We start from the raw sequence: 21,404 nt of genomic DNA on the forward strand, positions 1-21,404 counted from the left end.
TGGAGTCCTAAAGACTTGTTCTTGTTCGGTTCGGGCGCAGCTAGGGAGGGCACGCAACAAAGAGTATGCATCTAAATTATGCTATATGATTATGTGTAAATAATATGTTGTCCTGGGTTAATGGTTGTTTCCGCATGATCTATGTAATGTCATATGTATCATAACCTAACATTTCCTAGTGTCTGCTGCTTCACGTACTGTTGTATTTAATGTCCCCTTCCCCATCCTTCCTCTTCTTCTCCTCATCTTCACCTTCACCTTCACCTTCACCTTCACCTTCTTCTAGTCTCTTTCTTTGCAGCTCTTCCTTAGCCTTTTTCGCAAGCTCAGCCATAATTTCCAATTTTTCTTCAAATTTCACTTTAGATTTCTGTATATCAATCTCCTTTATTACCGAAAAAGCACACACACCGATCATTCTCTCTGCCTCCTCAACCGTTGTTAGGCTTAATTGTTCTTTTTGATATTTATCTCGGACCTTGAATTCCGGGTCCCAACCCCCACCATAATAATAAATAAGGAAAGCATCACTCAGATAGGACCAATTTTGAATAACCAATTTATGCAAGTTGGTCAACGAGAGACTCTGATATATCCAACCCTCATTGCCAGGCTCCGCTTCAAAAGCTTGCTCAACAAAATCACGAATCATAGTACTCCTTGCGGTTTCGAGAAAATGAACAGCTATGACTTTCATTGCACGAATCCATTCTGTTTCATTTTTTCCCATCAACTGTCGAATGGCTAATGATAGTGGCAGGGGACCAACATTCTCAGGTATATCTCCTTCGTAATTGGAACTCTTGGACAAAATTTTTGCATCTTGTATCTTAAGGCCAGTAGTTTTAAAGAAATCGTTAAATAAAACCCACTTGTTTAGGTAATTGTTAAAACCCAACCCATATAAATCTCCCTTCCACACCAAAACTGGAACTTTATAATTTTTCTCATCATTTTCTTCACCTTCTATCTCTTTGAAACTCAACTTGTTCATTTTGGAACTCTTGGAAAAATTGAAAGCCAGGTTACGGTCAGGAGTGGGTTTCTGGTCTCTGAATTCCAACAATAACACAACAAAGGCTTGTGTGGGAGGAAGGAGTTTGCCATTTCCCAAGTGTGGTGTAGAAAATATCTTAGGAACACCGTAAGAAGCTATGTTTTGAATGGAAATGATGGCTTCAACCAACCTTTGGCGCACACGGCCATCTCGGTTGTGTAGTTCAAAATGAACGAAGTGTTTCCTATCAATTTGCTCAGGTCGAAAAGTAGGAGACCCATTTTTCTGGGTTGAAAACAAAAACAAAAAAAAAACAAAAAAAAAGAGACGCTTTTTTAAAATTAAACACAACCAAAACCTACTAAAATGAACAACATTGAGAAATTAAAAAATAAAAAGACGGTACCTTTGCTTTTCCCATGGAGAAATTTTCCTTTTTTCCTACTGTAGTAGCTCTGTAGCTGCTGGTTTCAACTTTCAAGCTCAGTTCGCCATTGTTATTGCTGTGTTTTCTTTCTTTTTTTATGGTTTTTTGAAAGCCTTTATTACAAGTGGAAATAGGGAACTTAGGAAAGTAGCTAGTATAGTACTACCCTTCTTGCGTCTCGTTGCTGCCCTAGAAAGTAGAAAGGATCAAAGGATACTAAATGGCTAAATGCAGATATGATTTTATTAGGACAACTTAATTTTATTTTAAGTTTTATAATTCCTAATTATTATTTTGACTTTTTTTTTTATTTCAATATCTATTTAAACCACTGTCAAAAATATTTGGTTAAAAATTAAATTATTTATCTTAGCCAATTTAGCACCCTACCCATTTAAGTAAACGTGTCGTGTTGTGTTGACCTGTTTAATTAAATGAGTCTTAAACCTTGACCCTAACCCGCTTTTTTCGTGTCGTATTAGATTTTGCCAGCTCCACTTAAAACATTATGCGATTGACGTTGTTTCGAAACATTTAGAAAGTTTGAGATCGATAAACCTAAATGTGAGTCAATGCAAATTGTCAACGCAAACAAGTGAATCGTATAACAAAGCATAAACTTTGAATTAGACAAGATATTGTTTTTGGCAATTAAATTTGACAATAAATTTAGTAAAGTGTACTACCTAAACAAAACTTGAGAGACGGATGAATTTTTTTTTTTTTTGTAGTAAACTAGCTGTTGGATTGTGCGCGATAGACATACAAATTTGTTTCTAAAAATTTTACATAAAATCCGGACATTTACAAATTTGTGGCAAATACAATAAATATGCAAGAAAATTTATAATAAATTTTTAATTTCCATGTAATAGACAATACAAAATCGCAAATACGTTTACTATGTAGGTGCCAATGAAAATTTGGAGTCACGATAACAAGCCAAAAAGGTGTGGAGTATTTCCTACGAACGTGAAAATTCAAACTCCTTCATGTTTCTAAAACAAACTACAATACCTCGAGGTCCATATTACATTAAGCCTAGGGTGATGCAAAATTATTTGATGCTTGGACTAAGAGTGTTATGTTCAAATGCTTCCATAATATTGCTACTGCAAAACTAATTTATATATCTAAGATATGAAATTTATACATTAAACTATTTTTATCTGAAGTATGCTTGAATTTCCTCCAGTTCTTTCCTTTTGTTTCTGGAAGCTTCCACGCCGCCACAGACACAACAGTTATAGCAGCAATAAAAATGTATAACTTGTAAAGGTTCCTGCAAAGCATGGGAGAATCAGAATTAGTCAAGAGATAAACATGCTAGTTTAAGATCATGAATATTAGACAGGTTATTCAATAACTAATATACATCAGAAAATACGAAATGTTTCGAGGTTTTCATGGCTTTGAACAGCTACTCCACAAGTCTTAAGTATAATATAAAGAAAAGAAAACCACCATGGCCTGCCACAAATAGAAGAGGCCTTAATTAATTTGGGGGTGGGGATGAATTTAGATCCAGAAGCATACCACAAGGCCTACTACAGAGAGTATGCTCAACGTGCTGTGCAAAACTGAGTCTTTTGGTATGACATCCTGTAAAAAAAAGAGACAACATGAGGCATTGCACAACTGAGTCTATTAGGCACGTACGGGCTGATTTACTTGGCCGTGGCCAGCCCCATGATCGGGTCAAGATGTATGAATACGACAAAATGAAGTACCTCGAGAAAAAATGCAACCTAGCAGTCATTCCGACAGAGGATACTTGTTACGATTCAAGTGGTTATGAATACCACCAACCAGATTCAATAATATCCAGAACGTACTATAAGCAGAACCCTTCGGCCGTCCCTGTCCATCAGCCAAACCGTTCTACCATCAATGGGAACCAATATCTTTTTTCTCTTGAGATGTGAAATGCTAATTGTTGTTCTTTTGCAGGATGATGCCACAAATTTCAAACCTGGAGTCAGATACTTCCATAATGGGAGTTCTTATTAGAATTGAGTCATTGGTTTATTAATTCCTTGAGATAGATGAAGATGACTCCTGGAAAAATGTTGATCATCAAGCTCTTTAAACAGGCAGATGTTGTGATTTAGATCAAGAATATAATACAAACAACCTCTTTACTGTCATAGAGGTTACAATATAATCGTATTTTGCGTTAGGCATGGACCTTCTTACAGATCTCTGGGTAATACTTTTCATACTGTTGGAACTAAAGGAAAACTAAATGAAAAATATACCATATTGAAAGGAAGACAATCACTATGAACCAAGAGTAATATAGAATGTGCGAGGACATACTGTGATTAATCCTTCCCGAGCTGGCTGTAGTTCATCATTGCTCTGCCTTTGTTTAACCATAAGAGTTTGATTCATAGCTTCCGAATGATTCATGTCTTTAAATCTTAACTTAAGCGTCAACATCATTTCCAAGATGCTTGGTGACTTCTAGCTTTCTTCTTAACTCCCCGATCTCCATCAGCAACTTCTGCTTAGCATCCAACTCCTTTTCTAACTGAAGAATCTTCTTCAAGACTCTGACTTCTCCCTCTGCAATTTCAAATCATAGTCAGTGAGTGAAATAAAATTGAACACGCTTTGATGGCGACACACATGAAATGAACAATCACTTTCTTGCTGAAGTCATGGCACTCAAACCAATTGAACTCACTCATCAGTATTGCTACTAATGAAGTTGGACTACTATGTCAATTTATAATATAAGTCCCAATTGCAGAGACATTGGACATGGGAGCATCGATCAATATCTATGTTATGTTGTAAATTAACATGCAAATGAACACAAACATTAGACCCTAAGATACTTTCACCAATTAACAAGTGGCATATCTTATGGCAGAGATGGGTGTGGAATGCTGATTGATGTTAGTGGGAGACTGAAAAACATGATGATGATGATGGACGACTCGTGTCTTTTGTGCAGATCTTACCAACCCTTAATATTTTTCATTCATTCGATCTCTTGGTTGCAAATTAAATGAGATATCTTGTGGTGATGTTTCTGCAAGTTGGACAGTTCCCTATTCTAGAGCAACAAAGAACAAGTTTAAATAGAAACTGATTGTTGCTGCTTTATCTACCTTATCTATCATGTTTTGTAGCAAGAAAAGTCGTACATTGGAACACAAAATCACTGTACCTAATGCTATATTTCAGAACATTGGGGTTTGTGTTGTATACTCTGTAAAGATTGTTTTACCTAAGAAATTTGCCACTGTCAGATTGAAGAATCATTTCCTAGTGTCTGCTGCTTCACGTACTGTTGTATTTAATGTCCCCTTCCCCATCCTTCCTCTTCTTCTCCTCATCTTCACCTTCACCTTCACCTTCACCTTCTTCTAGTCTCTTTCTTTGCAGCTCTTCCTTAGCCTTTTTCGCAAGCTCAGCCATAATTTCCATTTTTTCTTCAAATTTCACTTTAGATTTCTGTATATCAATCTCCTTTATTACCGAAAAAGCACACACACCGATCATTCTCTCTGCCTCCTCAACCGTTGTTAGGCTTAATTTTTCTTTTTTATATTTATCTCGGACCTTGAATTCCGGGTCCCAACCCCCACCATAATAATAAATAAGGAAAGCATCACTCAGATAGGACCAATTTTGAATAACCAATTTATGCAAGTTGGCCAATGAGAGACTCTGATATATCCAACCCTCATTGCCAGGCTCCGCTTCAAAAGCTTTCTCAACAAAATCACGAATCATAGTACTCCTTGCGGTTTCGAGAAAATGAACAGTTATGACTTTCATTGCACGAATCCATTCTGTTTCATTTTTTCCCATCAACTGTCGAATGGCTAATGATAGTGGCAGGGGACCAACATTCTCAGGTATATCTCCTTCGTAATTGGAACTCTTGGACAAAATTTTTGCATCTTGTATCTTAAGGCCAGTAGTTTTAAAGAAATCGTTAAATAAAACCCACTTGTTTAGGTAATTGTTAAAACCCAACCCATATAAATCGCCCTTCCACACCAAAACTGGAACTTTATAATTTTTCTCATCATTTTCTTCACCTTCTATCTCTTTGAAACTCAACTTGTTCATTTTGGAACTCTTGGAAAAATTGAAAGCCAGGTTACGGTCAGGAGTGGGTTTCTGGTCTCTGAATTCCAACAATAACACAACAAAGGCTTGTGTGGGAGGAAGGAGTTTGCCATTTCCCAAGTGTGGTGTAGAAAATATCTTAGGAACACCGTAAGAAGCTATGTTTTGAATGGAAATGATGGCTTCAACCAACCTTTGGCGCACACGGCCATCTCGGTTGTGTAGTTCAAAATGAACGAAGTGTTTCCTATCAATTTGCTCAGGTCGAAAAGTAGGAGACCCATTTTTCTGGGTTGAAAACAAAAACAAAAAAGACGCTTTTTTAAAATTAAACACAACCAAAACCTACTAAAATGAACAACATTGAGAAATTAAAAAATAAAAAGACGGTACCTTTGCTTTTCCCATGGAGAAATTTTCCTTTTTTCCTACTGTAGTAGCTCTGTAGCTGCTGGTTTCAACTTTCAAGCTCAGTTCGCCATTGTTATTGCTGTGTTTTCTTTCTTTTTTTATGGTTTTTTGAAAGCCTTTATTACAAGTGGAAATAGGGAACTTAGGAAAGTAGCTAGTATAGTACTACCCTCCTTGCGTCTCGTTGCTGCCCTAGAAAGTAGAAAGGATCAAAGGATACTAAATGGCTAAATGCAGATATGATTTTATTAGGACAACTCAATTTTATTTTAAGTTTTATAATTCCTAATTATTATTTTGACTTTTTTTTATTTCAATATCTATTTAAACCACTGTCAAAAATATTTGGTTAAAAATTAAATTATTTATCTTAGCCAATTTAGCACCCTACCCATTTAAGTAAACGTGTCGTGTTGTGTTGACCTGTTTAATTAAATGAGTCTTAAACCTTGACCCTAACCCGCTTTTTTCGTGTCGTATTAGATTTTGCCAGCTCTACTTAAAACATTATGCGATTGACGTTGTTTCGAAACATTTAGAAAGTTTGAGATCGATAAACCTAAATGTGAGTCAATGCAAATTGTCAACGCAAACAAGTGAATCGTATAACAAAGCATAAACTTTGAATTAGACAAGATATTGTTTTTGGCAATTAAATTTGACAATAAATTTAGTAAAGTGTACTACCTAAACAAAACTTGAGAGACGGATGATTTTTTTTTTTTTTTTTTGTAGTAAACTAGCTGTTGGATTGTGCGCGATAGACATACAAATTTGTTTCTAAAAATTTTACATAAAATCCGGACATTTACAAATTTGTGGCAAATACAATAAATATGCAAGAAAATTTATAAAATTTTTTAATTTCCATGTAATAGACAATACAAAATCGCAAATACGTTTACTATGTAGGTGCCAATGAAAATTTGGAGTCACGATAACAAGCCAAAAAGGTGTGGAGTATTTCCTACGAACGTGAAAATTCAAACTCCTTCATGTTTCTAAAACAAACTACAATACCTCGAGGTCCATATTACATTAAGCCTAGGGTGATGCAAAATTATTTGATGCTTGGACTAAGAGTGTTATGTTCAAATGCTTCCATAATATTGCTACTGCAAAACTAATTTATATATCTAAGATATGAAATTTATACATTAAACTATTTTTATCTGAAGTATGCTTGAATTTCCTCCAGTTCTTTCCTTTTGTTTCTGGAAGCTTCCACGCCGCCACAGACACAACAGTTATAGCAGCAATAAAAATGTATAACTTGTAAAGGTTCCTGCAAAGCATGGGAGAATCAGAATTAGTCAAGAGATAAACATGCTAGTTTAAGATCATGAATATTAGACAGGTTATTCAATAACTAATATACATCAGAAAATACGAAATGTTTCGAGGTTTTCATGGCTTTGAACAGCTACTCCACAAGTCTTAAGTATAATATAAAGAAAAGAAAACCACCATGGCCTGCCACAAATAGAAGAGGCCTTAATTAATTTGGGGGTGGGGATGAATTTAGATCCAGAAGCATACCACAAGGCCTACTACAGAGAGTATGCTCAACGTGCTGTGCAAAACTGAGTCTTTTGGTATGACATCCTGTAAAAAAAAGAGACAACATGAGGCATTGCACAACTGAGTCTATTAGGCACGTACGGGCTGATTTACTTGGCCGTGGCCAGCCCCATGATCGGGTCAAGATGTATGAATACGACAAAATGAAGTACCTCGAGAAAAAATGCAACCTAGCAGTCATTCCGACAGAGGATACTTGTTACGATTCAAGTGGTTATGAATACCACCAACCAGATTCAATAATATCCAGAACGTACTATAAGCAGAACCCTTCGGCCGTCCCTGTCCATCAGCCAAACCGTTCTACCATCAATGGGAACCAATATCTTTTTTCTCTTGAGATGTGAAATGCTAATTGTTGTTCTTTTGCAGGATGATGCCACAAATTTCAAACCTGGAGTCAGATACTTCCATAATGGGAGTTCTTATTAGAATTGAGTCATTGGTTTATTAATTCCTTGAGATAGATGAAGATGACTCCTGGAAAAATGTTGATCATCAAGCTCTTTAAACAGGCAGATGTTGTGATTTAGATCAAGAATATAATACAAACAACCTCTTTACTGTCATAGAGGTTACAATATAATCGTATTTTGCGTTAGGCATGGACCTTCTTACAGATCTCTGGGTAATACTTTTCATACTGTTGGAACTAAAGGAAAACTAAATGAAAAATATACCATATTGAAAGGAAGACAATCACTATGAACCAAGAGTAATATAGAATGTGCGAGGACATACTGTGATTAATCCTTCCCGAGCTGGCTGTAGTTCATCATTGCTCTGCCTTTGTTTAACCATAAGAGTTTGATTCATAGCTTCCGAATGATTCATGTCTTTAAATCTTAACTTAAGCGTCAACATCATTTCCAAGATGCTTGGTGACTTCTAGCTTTCTTCTTAACTCCCCGATCTCCATCAGCAACTTCTGCTTAGCATCCAGCTCCTTTTCTAACTGAAGAATCTTCTTCAAGACTCTGACTTCTCCCTCTGCAATTTCAAATCATAGTCAGTGAGTGAAATAAAATTGAACACGCTTTGATGGCGACACACATGAAATGAACAATCACTTTCTTGCTGAAGTCATGGCACTCAAACCAATTGAACTCACTCATCAGTATTGCTACTATTGAAGTTGGACTACTATGTCAATTTATAATATAAGTCCCAATTGCAGAGACATTGGACATGGGAGCATCGATCAATATCTATGTTATGTTGTAAATTAACATGCAAATGAACACAAACATTAGACCCTAAGATACTTTCACCAATTAACAAGTGGCATATCTTATGGCAGAGATGGGTGTGGAATGCTGATTGATGTTAGTGGGAGACTGAAAAACATGATGATGATGATGGACGACTCGTGTCTTTTGTGCAGATCTTACCAACCCTTAATATTTTTCATTCATTCGATCTCTTGGTTGCAAATTAAATGAGATATCTCGTGGTGATGTTTCTGCAAGTTGGACAGTTCCCTATTCTAGAGCAACAAAGAACAAGTTTAAATAGAAACTGATTGTTGCTGCTTTATCTACCTTATCTATCATGTTTTGTAGCAAGGAAAGTCGTACATTGGAACACAAAATCACTGTACCTAATGCTATATTTCAGAACATTGGGGTTTGTGTTGTATACTCTGTAAAGATTGTTTTACCTAAGAAATTTGCCACTGTCAGATTGAAGAATCATTTCCTAGTGTCTGCTGCTTCACGTACTGTTGTATTTAATGTCCCCTTCCCCATCCTTCCTCTTCTTCTCCTCATCTTCACCTTCACCTTCACCTTCACCTTCTTCTAGTCTCTTTCTTTGCAGCTCTTCCTTAGCCTTTTTCGCAAGCTCAGCCATAATTTCCATTTTTTCTTCAAATTTCACTTTAGATTTCTGTATATCAATCTCCTTTATTACCGAAAAAGCACACACACCGATCATTCTCTCTGCCTCCTCAACCGTTGTTAGGCTTAATTGTTCTTTTTGATATTTATCTCGGACCTTGAATTCCGGGTCCCAACCCCCACCATAATAATAAATAAGGAAAGCATCACTCAGATAGGACCAATTTTGAATAACCAATTTATGCAAGTTGGTCAACGAGAGACTCTGATATATCCAACCCTCATTGCCAGGCTCTGCTTCAAAAGCTTGCTCAACAAAATCACGAATCATAGTACTCCTTGCGGTTTTCGAGAAAATGAACAGCTATGACTTTCATTGCACGAATCCATTCTGTTTCATTTTTTCCCATCAACTGTCGAATGGCTAATGATAGTGGCAGGGGACCAATATTAACTCGGACAGGCCATCCGCAGTCATTGATTTGATACTTCTCTTCAATTATAGTGTTTGGCCAGGGAACTTCTTTGCAATCCAAAACTTCAAGCTGCCATAATTGAGATCCTTTCACATATTCTGCATTCAATGAAATGCTCAGCTCTATGTGAATCTTACCTTAATAGCAATACTGCATAGCTTTTCTTAACACAAGCTTATATGCAGAACTTTCAAATTACACTAATCTTTTTTATCCATTACAAAGTAAGAAAAGATAAGCTACTCCTATACTTAAAATAATTAACAAGAACACTAGGTATGTAAAACTAGTAATTTGTTGCACTACTCTAGCAATTTGATTGAGTATGTTTGTATAAATAGGGGTAAGCCCGTATGGCTACAAGAATTGAGACCTCCCTAAATCTCAGTAACAATGAGATCCATAATGGCTTTTTTCTTTTTTAGAGACTTGCATAATTACTGAATTAAAAGCAAGGATTTCAGTTAAAGGGAAATACATAATCCTCCTACTGCTGCAGTTTTTGTTATTTAATTGCAGAAATTTGGCAAGTTTCTAAGACATCAAAAGACTTATACACCACTTACTGACAGATGTTTATATTTTACAATTTATGAAGAAGAAACAGAAGGGCTAATACATTGATTGTTACCTTCAGAAACTATACGTGGAGCAAGCTTTGCCGGTTGCATGTAATGGGTGATTATCCCACACGATACTGGAGCTGCAACAAGGGCAAGATAGTATTTCTTGACCTTCTTATCCTAATGTAAAGCAACACACATATCAGATATCAGCTTGGTAAGATTTTTTCAAAACTGTACTCTAACTGCACCAAACATAAGAAAGATTAATCAGTCAGAATGGTTCATGTATAATGTATAAAACTATAAATGGATCTGATTGTCTACGTCCAATACAGTAATAATTGTATCATATATGAAACTTTATTGATAAAGACAGTATCAACTTACTCTAATTTTTTCATGAAAAATAGAACAGTAATCCTCTGCCCTGGCCATCACAACACTGCAATGAGTTTGACGGTCACATGCTGATTTAGGCACCAAAACAGTTGAACGAAAATAGTCTGCAACTGTCTAAGCATATTACCATCCTTCAGTACAGTTATCAATCTGATGTGTAGTCAAGAGCGGACTAGTCAATCCCAAAGCACGAGTAGTAAAGTTCGCACAAGTTTCTTCAATATTGTTGGAAGTTCCTCCTACCTAGTCAAAGACAGATAAGCATCATAGAAGATAATAGCTTGGATATTAACATAGGCATTTCAAAGGTCTGCATCAGAAGATAATCACAGCTCTAAGTTAAATGGGATAATGTCCCACAGTCCCCAGTCTGACAGACCACGGGGATGACCTTAAAATATTAGGTATAAACACATCTACCTTAAAATAGATGCTTTTAACAACGAGGAACAAAAGCATAAGAAAAGATAACAATTAATAGAGTGAAGATCACGTAAGATACAAGAGTTACTATTCTAGTTTCTTCATTCACAGAACTAGTAGTTCCAAGAGTTACTTACAGAAGTGCCAGCAGGCTTGTCCAGAATCACATAAGATTTAGTAACAGCTATAATCCTCGACTTCCAATCGATTTCATAGCACCTGAAAGAATCCATGTGTGACTTATACATAAAGGAAAACTACAAGCACCCAACAGCACAAATAACTTTATTCTCAAAAACAGGGAAGCATCTTGGATGTACATATACGTGCAAGTAAGTTCCAACTTCAACATGTTCTGAAACAGTTTTCCCCTCAAGTGATTGCCTCTGTTTAGAAGATGAGGTGAAGAAAAATTCTCATATACTTGAACCTGCTCTGGAATTGCAGTTGCCGGTGGCTTAGGATGTACGAGTGCATAATAAACAGCTCCAAAAAATGGATAAGATCAGCAACATACCTTCATAAATCACTAGTTCAATTTACTACCTCTTCCCACTCATCATCAAAGAAAGGACAAAAAATGAGGAAACAGTAAAAAAAACTTAAAGAGGTGGGAGGTTCAAAGTTCTGCTAATGTAATCACAAACAGGGTGTTGGTTTACAGCTCCCTGCAGTTCCTGCAGACTCCAACTCAAGCAACACATTGCATGGTCATGCAACCAGCAATGCAGTGATCACATTGGATGATTCTAGAAGCAAGCATGCTCAACAAACACCCCTACATTCACGGGAGTTTGTTAGCGAGTTAGTTACTTGATTCATCTTGTAATAAATCAGCTTAGATAGCTTAGGTGTACAAGTAAATGATCCTGATTGGATCCTAGCTTTTAGCTTGCTTCATATTGGTTAAGACACATCATCTAATCAACTGTATATATAGTTAAGTCTGCTGTAATATTATTCATTCAATACAATTCGAATTATTCTCTCAAAGTCTCTCTTTCTCTCTCAATTGCTTTAGCATTTTCTCAACTATGTTTCATGTTAAACTGACACAGGGCTTGCTTCTAAGACAACAAAGTGTTCAAACACTAGGTGGGTGTTTCGTTGGAACATATGGTAACAGACGGTCATATTTTGTGTTGCCGAAAATAAGAAACGAGAGTCAGATGTGACATCGAATAAAGAATGGCAAAAGCCTAAAACAAAATATTTCTGTTAATTACTTCTGAAAACCCCGAGATTGGCAGACATGGAAACTTGCAGAAAGTAAGGATAGATCTCAAGAACTTATTCAAATACAACGAATAATACATTCTCTATTCCTTAAAGAATCAGGTAGTTAATAAGGAGACAACATGAACCTAGTGGATGAAGGAGAAACCACACTGACCTTACATACTTTCCTCAATGGGTGGTCGAGTTTGGTGTTTCCAATGTGCCTATTAATGAATGAGCATCGCTCCTTAGCAAACTAAAATTTGCGGCCAAAGAGTTAGAAGCGTCTCTACCTTAGACCATACATCTCCTTCAACGGTTCAACCACTTTCATCAAAGGATAAGAATCAGTCACCCAATAAAACTTCCTCTCAATCAAGCTCGTATTATAGTGATACGGCAATACCAGTAGTTGAACAACCTTGAAATTTGGTAACACCAATAAGGTAGTATGTATGAATCCTATGGCACATTTCTGGCTTTCTGTTAGTTTTATACCTGTATGTATGACTCACAAAATAGCCTATCTCCACTGACTCACTGAGTTATTGATGGATCAATGTGCGAATATCTCTAAAGCAAATCAAAAGTCATAAATTCCTTCCTTTCACTAAGATATCGATGAAACTACCTACTAGCCAGGCTACTACTACTAGTACTGCCTTCGCGGTACTTCATGCTGCAAAAGAACGTGTTTATATAATGTTATGCATAAGATGTGCAACCTATACATCAACTCCAACCCTTATAACCAAAGTTTTCAATAACCTTTCCTAAGTTAAATTTCACATAAAGTTCATCACTCCTATCAATATTTCACTAAACAAACTGATTAACAATATAAATTACATTACTCAACAAGTGAAGTCTAATACTCAGTGACTACTATCCATAGCAAATAAGAATCAACTTGATTCGACGCTCAATTTGTCGCCATTTTGTTAACCAAGGATGAAGCCGTAACCAAAATACCATTAGGTGCACCTAACTCTAGTTGCACCTGGGTGCAACATAAATTTTGTACATTGTCTATAACATAAAACATGCAGGCGATTATAAGTAATTGCCAGCAAATGTTTCGGGTATATGCCTCACTTATTTATAGTGCATCGTAACGTAGTTCAAGGATGAAACTGTAACCCAAATCATCATTTGGTGCACCTAGTTCTAGTTGCACCCGGGTGCAAGATAGAATTTGTACATTGTCTTTAACGATTATAACATAAAATGTGCGGGCAATTATAAGTAATTGTGAGGGTGTTTAGGGCCTCACTTAAATTCATAGTGCATCATAACGTACAGTTCAATGATGAACCGTAACCAAAATCATCATTTGGTGTACCTAGCTCTAATCGCACCCGGGTGCAACTTTGCAAGATAGAAGTTGTACATTGTCTATAACATAAATCATTGCAAGACAGAACTAAATTTTCTGCATTAATTTTTTGATGGGTTTCAAACTAATTAAACTGAAGTACATTGCAACTAAAAATATAATTTAAAATTTAAAATTTAAAATTAAGAGCGATGAAACTTGGATTACCCATTCGCAGAGGGAGCAGAAGCAATACAACAAACGGCCAATTTGCCTTCCTAATAAGAGTGTCTGCTAACGTAGGCCGCCGGATTTTCGCCGGAAACCTGATTAACCGGTGTCCGGTGATATGAGACTGTCGGATTTATTGATATTGGGCCAAAATTCACCGCCCCAAAGCCCCCAATTAGAAATTCACGAGCATTATTTAATTGAGAGTAACTAGTTTTAACCCTTGTAATGCACGGAGCGCTTTATTATTTTGTAGTTTGAACAACAACAGAGTATCATTTAAATTTTATTTGTGACAAAATGTGGTACAGAAAATAGCTATAAGCACGAATAAAGAGAATAAGTGTGAAGTAAATTTCAAAAAATAAAGTCACAGAACAGTGTTTATTTTTTAATTTTATTTAATAATAATTTGTAGTATTTATATAGGAGTCTGATTGTATCTAATAGTTACATACTCCGTAGAAGTTAATTTATTTGTACAATACACTCTGGAAGTTTTAGGATTACATTCTTTAATAGATATACCAAACATAATACTTCCTATGTTAATAAATACTCGCAACGTTTGATATTTTACAAACTTTTATATAAGACGGTCTTACGCAAAAGACCGCATTGGTGTCATATAAGTTAAACAATGAAATCAGTTAGTTATGCATTAGAACTAATTAGCTAAGCATTAAAATCAATTAATTGAGCAATGAAACTAATTAGTTAAGCACTAGAACTAATTAGATAAGCAATTGAACCAATTAGTTAAACAATCAAAGTGGTCTTTTCGGTAAGGCGGTCTTACACAAAAGTTGTCATTGATATTTTTACACTATTCACATATTCCACTTTGACTATTGTTGTCTTGTTGGTGATTTATCTAAAAGAGACATCATGAATGACACGAATCAATTCCTGGTGAGAATTTTTCCCGCCAAAAATCACTTTCCCAAAAAAGTGTATCTATTTTATTTTATTTTTATTCTCTACCTTTTTTAATAAATTATTTATGTATGGAAACAAAATTTAGTTTATAATTATGACAATAATAGATACGATGTAATATTAATTATTCTAAATTCGTAATATTTTAGTCAAATCACTATATTAATAATGGAAAATATATCACTCGATATTTTAGTCAAATAAAAATATTAGCATTTTAAATATGCATATTAGATGAATAAATTTAAACGAGTATGTTAAAAATGTTATTACTTGCAGTATTTTCGGAGATATTCATTTAAATATTTTGTGAAAATTTTTTATCAAAATCCGTGCGTGCGGGTAATGTCAGTGATGGAAAAATAACAATTTTTATGATAGTTTTTTTTTTAAAAAAAATGTGTTAATATATGTCCATACCCAAACAAACATTTTTTATAATTATTTTCTTCCATTTTATGTAGCGGATACGGGTATGTTACAGTTATGATATCAATCAATTTTAAAAGAAACAGTTATCTGTTGTTAGGGATGTCAATGGGGCGGGGCGGATGCGGATGTATGTCCCTCCATCCCCATCCCCACCTAAAATTTTCATTCCCATCCCCACCCCATCACCCATGGTGGGTACAAAATTCATCCCCATCCCCGCCGCAACGGGTACAAACTAAAATCCATCCCGTCCCCACCACCCGCCTGGGTATCCATCCCCGTCTCATCCCCGCTCCATATCCGCGTCAATACCCACAAAAAAATTTTAACACATAAAATTAGAAGTTTTGCCTTAATTCATAATATCAAATACTACAAACCAATCCAAACGCATAAAAAAAGTGGTCAACTTTTTATGCTCTTTAAATTTTTCAATTCACTTAGGGAATGATATTCGGATAGGGTTGACGAGAATCAAGCGGGGCGGGTGGGGATGGGGCGGGGTGGGCGGGGATGGGGCGGGTCCAACACAAAATCCACACCCGCCCCATCACCCATGGCGGGTATGATTTTTATACCCATCCCCGCCCCATCACCCGCCAAACCTACCTCCATCCCCGCCTACTTGGGGCGGATGCGGGGCGGGTCTCCTATAAAACCCGCCCCACTGACATCCCTATCTGTTGTAGTCTATAGTCTATATTAAGATTTGATCATAGTTTGATGCCTGAAGTTTCACCATCTACTTGCACCAGATACTTCCTGCAAATATTGACGGTTATTTTCTAATTTCCCTTTAGAATGTATTTTTTTCTTGATTACTTTTGAACCTCCCTTCATTTGTTTCTTTCGTGAATGTTATGTTACCATACATGAGGTTCAATGATGTTGATTGGTGTAATTACTCAAGAATAAGAAAATTGAAGAAAAAAAACCTACTTTATTTTAACCTTGCTTTTACATCAAAAAACATAATATTTGTCTCATGGTTATCACATTGTAATTCCATATTATAATAAAGGATGTAAGAAAAGAGTATACTGGTTGGCCATCATCCTTACATCTCATAATTATTTGATTAAGTTAAGGTTGAAGAATTACACACCAAAAACTAAAAGACAAAAACCATTCTTAGGAAATGAATATTCAATATGAAGTTGCATTTTTTACGAGAGTATCTTTACTTCTTTGGTATAACATGTTTGGGTGAATCAATATATACCAAGCTCGTTCGTTGAATGGGTCCAAGAATTAGTTGTTTCAAGAAAGAACTAATGGGCTAAGACTAAAAGCCTAAGAAGTAAGTACACTAATTGGGCTAGTTGTGTATAAACAAACATTTTTTTACTAAAATACTTTACCCGTAATTTTGTGATTTTGTCACCTTCAACTAAATTAAATTGAATAATTTTTTTGAAAAAATAAATTTCAGTTTATTCGGTTAACAGTTTTGTCAAAAATTGTAAACGTAACCGACCCGTTTAACCGTTAATTTTGCAGGTTCAGTAACCGTAACCGTTTATATTATTTTTTCGGTTCGGTTTACCGTCCATTTAAGTCGGTTTTTTCGGTTTTCGGTGGTTTACGGTTACGGTTTTTTATGAACACCCCTACCATAAACCACTCTCTCACCTCCACTTAACCCATCATTTTCACGTCTCTCTCTTCATTTCTCTCCTTCTTCCTCTCACATTTTTCTCTCTCCTCCAAAAACTCTCTGATTTCCCAATTGTTCTTCATTTCTCTCCTGCTTCCTCTCACGTTTTTCTTTCGTTTAGTATATAGATATCTTAATAAGGAGAGTACGTAAAATAATAACTCATCTATTGTATAATAATTATTTAACCCATTTTCATAAAATAATTAACTTGAAATGATTAAAACATAGCAACTCATAACAAGTAGGATAGTAATTCATCTCCCTTATAACAAGTAACCCAATTTTATAAAATAAGTAACTCGGAAAAAAAAAGTATCACCTTTGAAAAAAGAGTTTATATTTTGTATCCCATAATACGTAGTAGTAAAATAGTAACTCTATGCCGTTAAATAAGTAATCAAAATTTGTAAAATACGTAACTCAAAATGATTAAAAGTAACCTTTAGAATATAAAAAAAGTAAAATAATATCCCTTGATATAAAATAGTAAAATAGTAACTCATCTCCCATTTAATAAGTAACCAATTTTTATACAATAAGTAACTAAAAATGATTAAAAAGTAATATTTTGAAAAAGGTTAATATCCCTTAATACGAAGTAATCAAATAGTCCTATAAAAAAAGTAGTAAAATAGTAATTTGTGCCCCGTTATTAAGTAACCAATTTTTATAAAATATAACTCGAAATGATTAAAAAGTAACCGTTCAAAAAGAAGTTAATATCCCTTATTATAGAGTAGTAAAATAGGGTTTTGGATCCTCTAGAGTTCTAAAATAACTCTACAAGGTAGAGTTTGAACATATCAACCATTGAATGAAAAATCAATGGTTCAAAATCATCTTTCCAAAAACTCCCCCAATTTTTTCTGATCAATATGAGTCATTGATTTTAAAATGTATGGTTTAGATGTAGAGTTTTATTAAAACTCTAGAGGATCCGAACTCTAAAATAGTAACACTAAATATTATATTAAGTAACTCCCAAATAACATAATAGGTAACTCAGGAAAATGTGTCAAAATGACCCTTTAACAAAAAAAAATATACTCTGTAGACCGTAGTCCTCTTACTTAGCATTGTGTGTTTACTTAAAACCAAGGCGAAAAACAACCAGTAATGGGGTTCGAACCCAAAATCAAGCAAGACACACTCAAATGTTTAACCACTATTCCATGTCGCTTTGTATGTTATTTTCTCTCGCGGATAACAAACAGAAATATTGGGGGTTCGTCTCTTTTTGTTCTTTACGTTTTCCCTTTTGGGTGAATGCTTTAATATTATATCAAAATTTGTGTCCGCTATTAAAGTTTTCCGCTATTTATAAACGTACTGGAAACACATAAATAAAGTAGAAACTATCACCAAACAAATTCGCCAATATCTAAAATTTTATAACTTTAAGAGTGCGGAGTATTCTCAATTCTATGATATTATTATCTTCAATATCTCAATAAATTATTTTATATCACAATTGAAATAATAAAATAAGTGAAGCGGGTTGAATGAACAGTTGTCCGTTTCCCCCCTGTTAGATGTACGGGAATATATAAGTAGTGATTCGACGAGTGATGAACATCCATAGAGATAAAATTGTATTCTTCGTGGTGATGAAGTATGTGGATCTTCTTTCGTTTTGCATTTTAGCAAACATAGTTTATTTCTTTCATAAATACTCCACAAAGTATAATCAATTATTTATTTATTATTTTGACCACATATGTAATAAGCGGGTGGAACAAAGAAAAATGGAGGTTGGGTGCATTCTCTTCGCCTTATTTGAAATAAAATTTTCGAATTAATCTGAACTTATCTAAACTTACTAGACTTGGAACTGATTAAATCAAATAAAATTTATGGATTTGTTCAGACCTGATTTCAAAAGAATATACTTGAGATTGGACAGGTACTTAAAATGGGTACGGGTAACACAATAAAATATGAGATAGTATTTGAACTGAATATCAGATCTAAAATGGGTCGGGTTGAATAGGTATAGCTGGGTTTCATCAGATTCAAGTTTATCTCGGTTCAAGTTTTTATCGATAAGTTCATACAATATAGATAAATCAGTAACGAGATAAAATGGGTAGAGGGTTAAACGTCGGGTCAGCCGAATTCGATTCCAAATTATAAAATCACAATTTTTAATACGTTTATAAATTCTAATATTGAGGCCTCAATTAGGAGGGTAAAGACAATAACTGACTTTTAAAAGTGTTAAGAATTTAAGATCACTAGCGGGATTAAACAGGTTTTAGGTTATAATCGATTCGAATTAAACGGGTTACGGGTTGTAAACGGTTCAAATTAAGCGGGTTACACGTTAAAAAAGTTGGTATTGTAAACGGGTTTTCCTCGGATTCAAACGGTTTGGATTGAAACGGTTTTTGGTCATTAACGACTTTCAGATCCATCCGGTTCGGGTTGAAATGGATCGGGTTGCTGCGAAACGAGTTTGTTACCCGGTTTCAGATCTCAACCGGGTTAATATATCATGTCGGTCCGGTCTTCGGTTTCAGCTCGCGGGTTATTCACGGTTTGGGTTCTAAATGATCGGACCAACCTAGCGGTTCAATGGTTCAACTTGAGAATTGACATCTCTCAAAATACATGATGATAACTGATTTTTATACATAACATGAAACAATGGGTGGTGCGCGAAAACGAATAAAAAATCTATGTATTTTTCTATGTTTCTTTTCTAATTTAATTGAACTTTGCACTTAAAGTTAAAATATATAAACCGTGGTACTATACTAGTTTTTTTACTAAAATACTTTACCTATAATTTTGTGATTTTGTCACCTCCAACTAAATTAAATTGAATAATTTTTTTGAAAAAATAAATTTCAGTTTATTCGGTTAACAGTTTTGTCAAAAATTGTAACCGTAACCGACCCGTTTAACCGTTAATTTTGCAGGTTCGGTAACCGTAACCGTTTATATTATTTTTTTGGTTCGGTTTACCGTCCATTTAAGTCGATTTTTTCGGTTTTCGGTACGGTTTGCGGTTACGGTTTTTTATGAACACCCCTACCATAAACCACTCTCTCACCTCCACTTAACCCATCATTCTCACGTCTCTTTCCTCATTTCTCTCCTTCTTCCTCTCACATTTTTTCTCTCTCCTCCAAAAACTCTCTGATTTCTCAATTGTTCTTCATTTCTCTCCTGCTTCCTCTCACGTTTTTCTCTCTCCCTCCAAAATCTCTTTGATTTTCGAAAACTCTAAATTTCTCTCTTCTTCCAAATCTCTTTGTTCCTCAAATATGAAAGTTTTCGACAAATCGCAACCATGAAATCGAATTTAAATGGTGAAATTCTAGATCTGCACCGCAACCACCACCACCACCACCACAACCACACCTCCGTCGTCGCCACCACCACCACCCTCCGAAAAAACTCTAGATCAAGGCTTTAGATGGTGAAATTTGACTATGAAAACTCTAGATCTAGAGTTTTCATAGTCGAATTTCACCTCTAAATCCTCAAAACCGTGGATTGATGGTGAAATTTGACGGCTAGAATTTGCTTGAATTTTCGATTTTTTTATTTCCTTTATTGTTTCGATTTTTTATGGATAATTTATGTTTCGATTTTTGTGGGTAATTATTTATGAGTAATCCTCTAAAAATTTCGATTTCTTTGGGTTGATGTTCGAATTTTTCTGGGTTGATGTTTCGACTTTTTGGTTGATCTTTATTTTTGGGTCCATGCATGTTACGAATTTTATGGGTTGAATTTTCTCTGAATTTTATTGAATTTTTGTTGAATAATCCACACGAAGAGTCGCTGAATTTGTTGAATAATTTCTGTTGATTAATCTCTGAATTTTTGTTGATTAATCTCTTATTTTCGTAGAATTATTGTTGAGAATTTTTGTTGCTAATTGTTTCTGGGTTCATGTTCCGAATTTTTTAGGTTAATTTTATTTAATTTTTTGGAATAATTTTATTTTTGGGTTAATTTTCTTGATATTTTTGGGTTAATTTTATTGAATTTTTTGCTAATTATTTCTGAGTTCATTTTCGTAGAATTGTTGCCAAATTTTGTTCATGTTGGTGTGTAATCAGTGAGAGAGAAGAGAAGATGATGTTAATGATGGCGATGATGATGATGGGAGGAGGCGTGAAGGTGGAGGAGAGTTTCGAAGCCATCTTATATGTTTGCATGTTTTTATTCACATGTAATCTGATTTTTTTATTATTAATAATAAAATATCTTCCCTTTGCCTTATTTCTTTATTATTTTATCTCTCCTTCCCTTATTCAAATCTCTTACACACAATTATTACTCTTACACCCAATCATTATACATATACCCAAACAAACCAAGATTCTATTTTTCTTAATCCCCTCCCCGATTCCAACCGGGAAGAATTTAAAGGAACAGAGGGATTAAC

General features: G+C 35.0%; 1 protein-coding gene and 1 long non-coding RNA gene across 2 annotated transcripts in view; both read right to left on the reverse strand.

The window, feature by feature from the left end:
• Positions 1 to 2,159: 2,159 nt before the first annotated feature.
• Positions 2,160 to 3,933, reverse strand: LOC130464363 (uncharacterized). The gene is made up of 3 exons (XR_008924744.1): positions 3,155 to 3,933; positions 2,961 to 3,026; positions 2,160 to 2,706 (listed from the first exon to the last, which is right to left on the reverse strand). It is a non-coding gene; the product is annotated as an uncharacterized lncRNA (long non-coding RNA).
• Positions 3,934 to 6,839: 2,906 nt separating this feature from the next.
• LOC110779453 (RNA pseudouridine synthase 6, chloroplastic-like) overlaps positions 6,840 to 21,404 on the reverse strand; it is a 60,684-nt gene continuing 46,119 nt past the window's right edge. The window contains exons 2-10 of the mRNA XM_056831860.1: positions 13,969 to 14,018; positions 11,345 to 11,426; positions 10,912 to 11,027; positions 10,773 to 10,827; positions 10,451 to 10,562; positions 9,166 to 9,917; positions 7,658 to 8,495; positions 7,464 to 7,529; positions 6,840 to 7,209 (exon numbers count right to left, since the gene is read on the reverse strand). Coding sequence (XP_056687838.1) covers positions 9,664 to 9,917; positions 10,451 to 10,562; positions 10,773 to 10,827; positions 10,912 to 11,027; positions 11,345 to 11,426; positions 13,969 to 14,018 — 669 coding nt within the window. The 3' untranslated portion in view covers positions 6,840 to 7,209; positions 7,464 to 7,529; positions 7,658 to 8,495; positions 9,166 to 9,663. The remainder of the gene's footprint in view (positions 7,210 to 7,463; positions 7,530 to 7,657; positions 8,496 to 9,165; positions 9,918 to 10,450; positions 10,563 to 10,772; positions 10,828 to 10,911; positions 11,028 to 11,344; positions 11,427 to 13,968; positions 14,019 to 21,404) is intronic.

The sequence above is a fragment of the Spinacia oleracea genome, chromosome 6 (genome assembly GCF_020520425.1).
Source record: "Spinacia oleracea cultivar Varoflay chromosome 6, BTI_SOV_V1, whole genome shotgun sequence".
In the NCBI taxonomy this organism is placed as follows: Eukaryota; Viridiplantae; Streptophyta; class Magnoliopsida; order Caryophyllales; family Amaranthaceae; genus Spinacia; species Spinacia oleracea.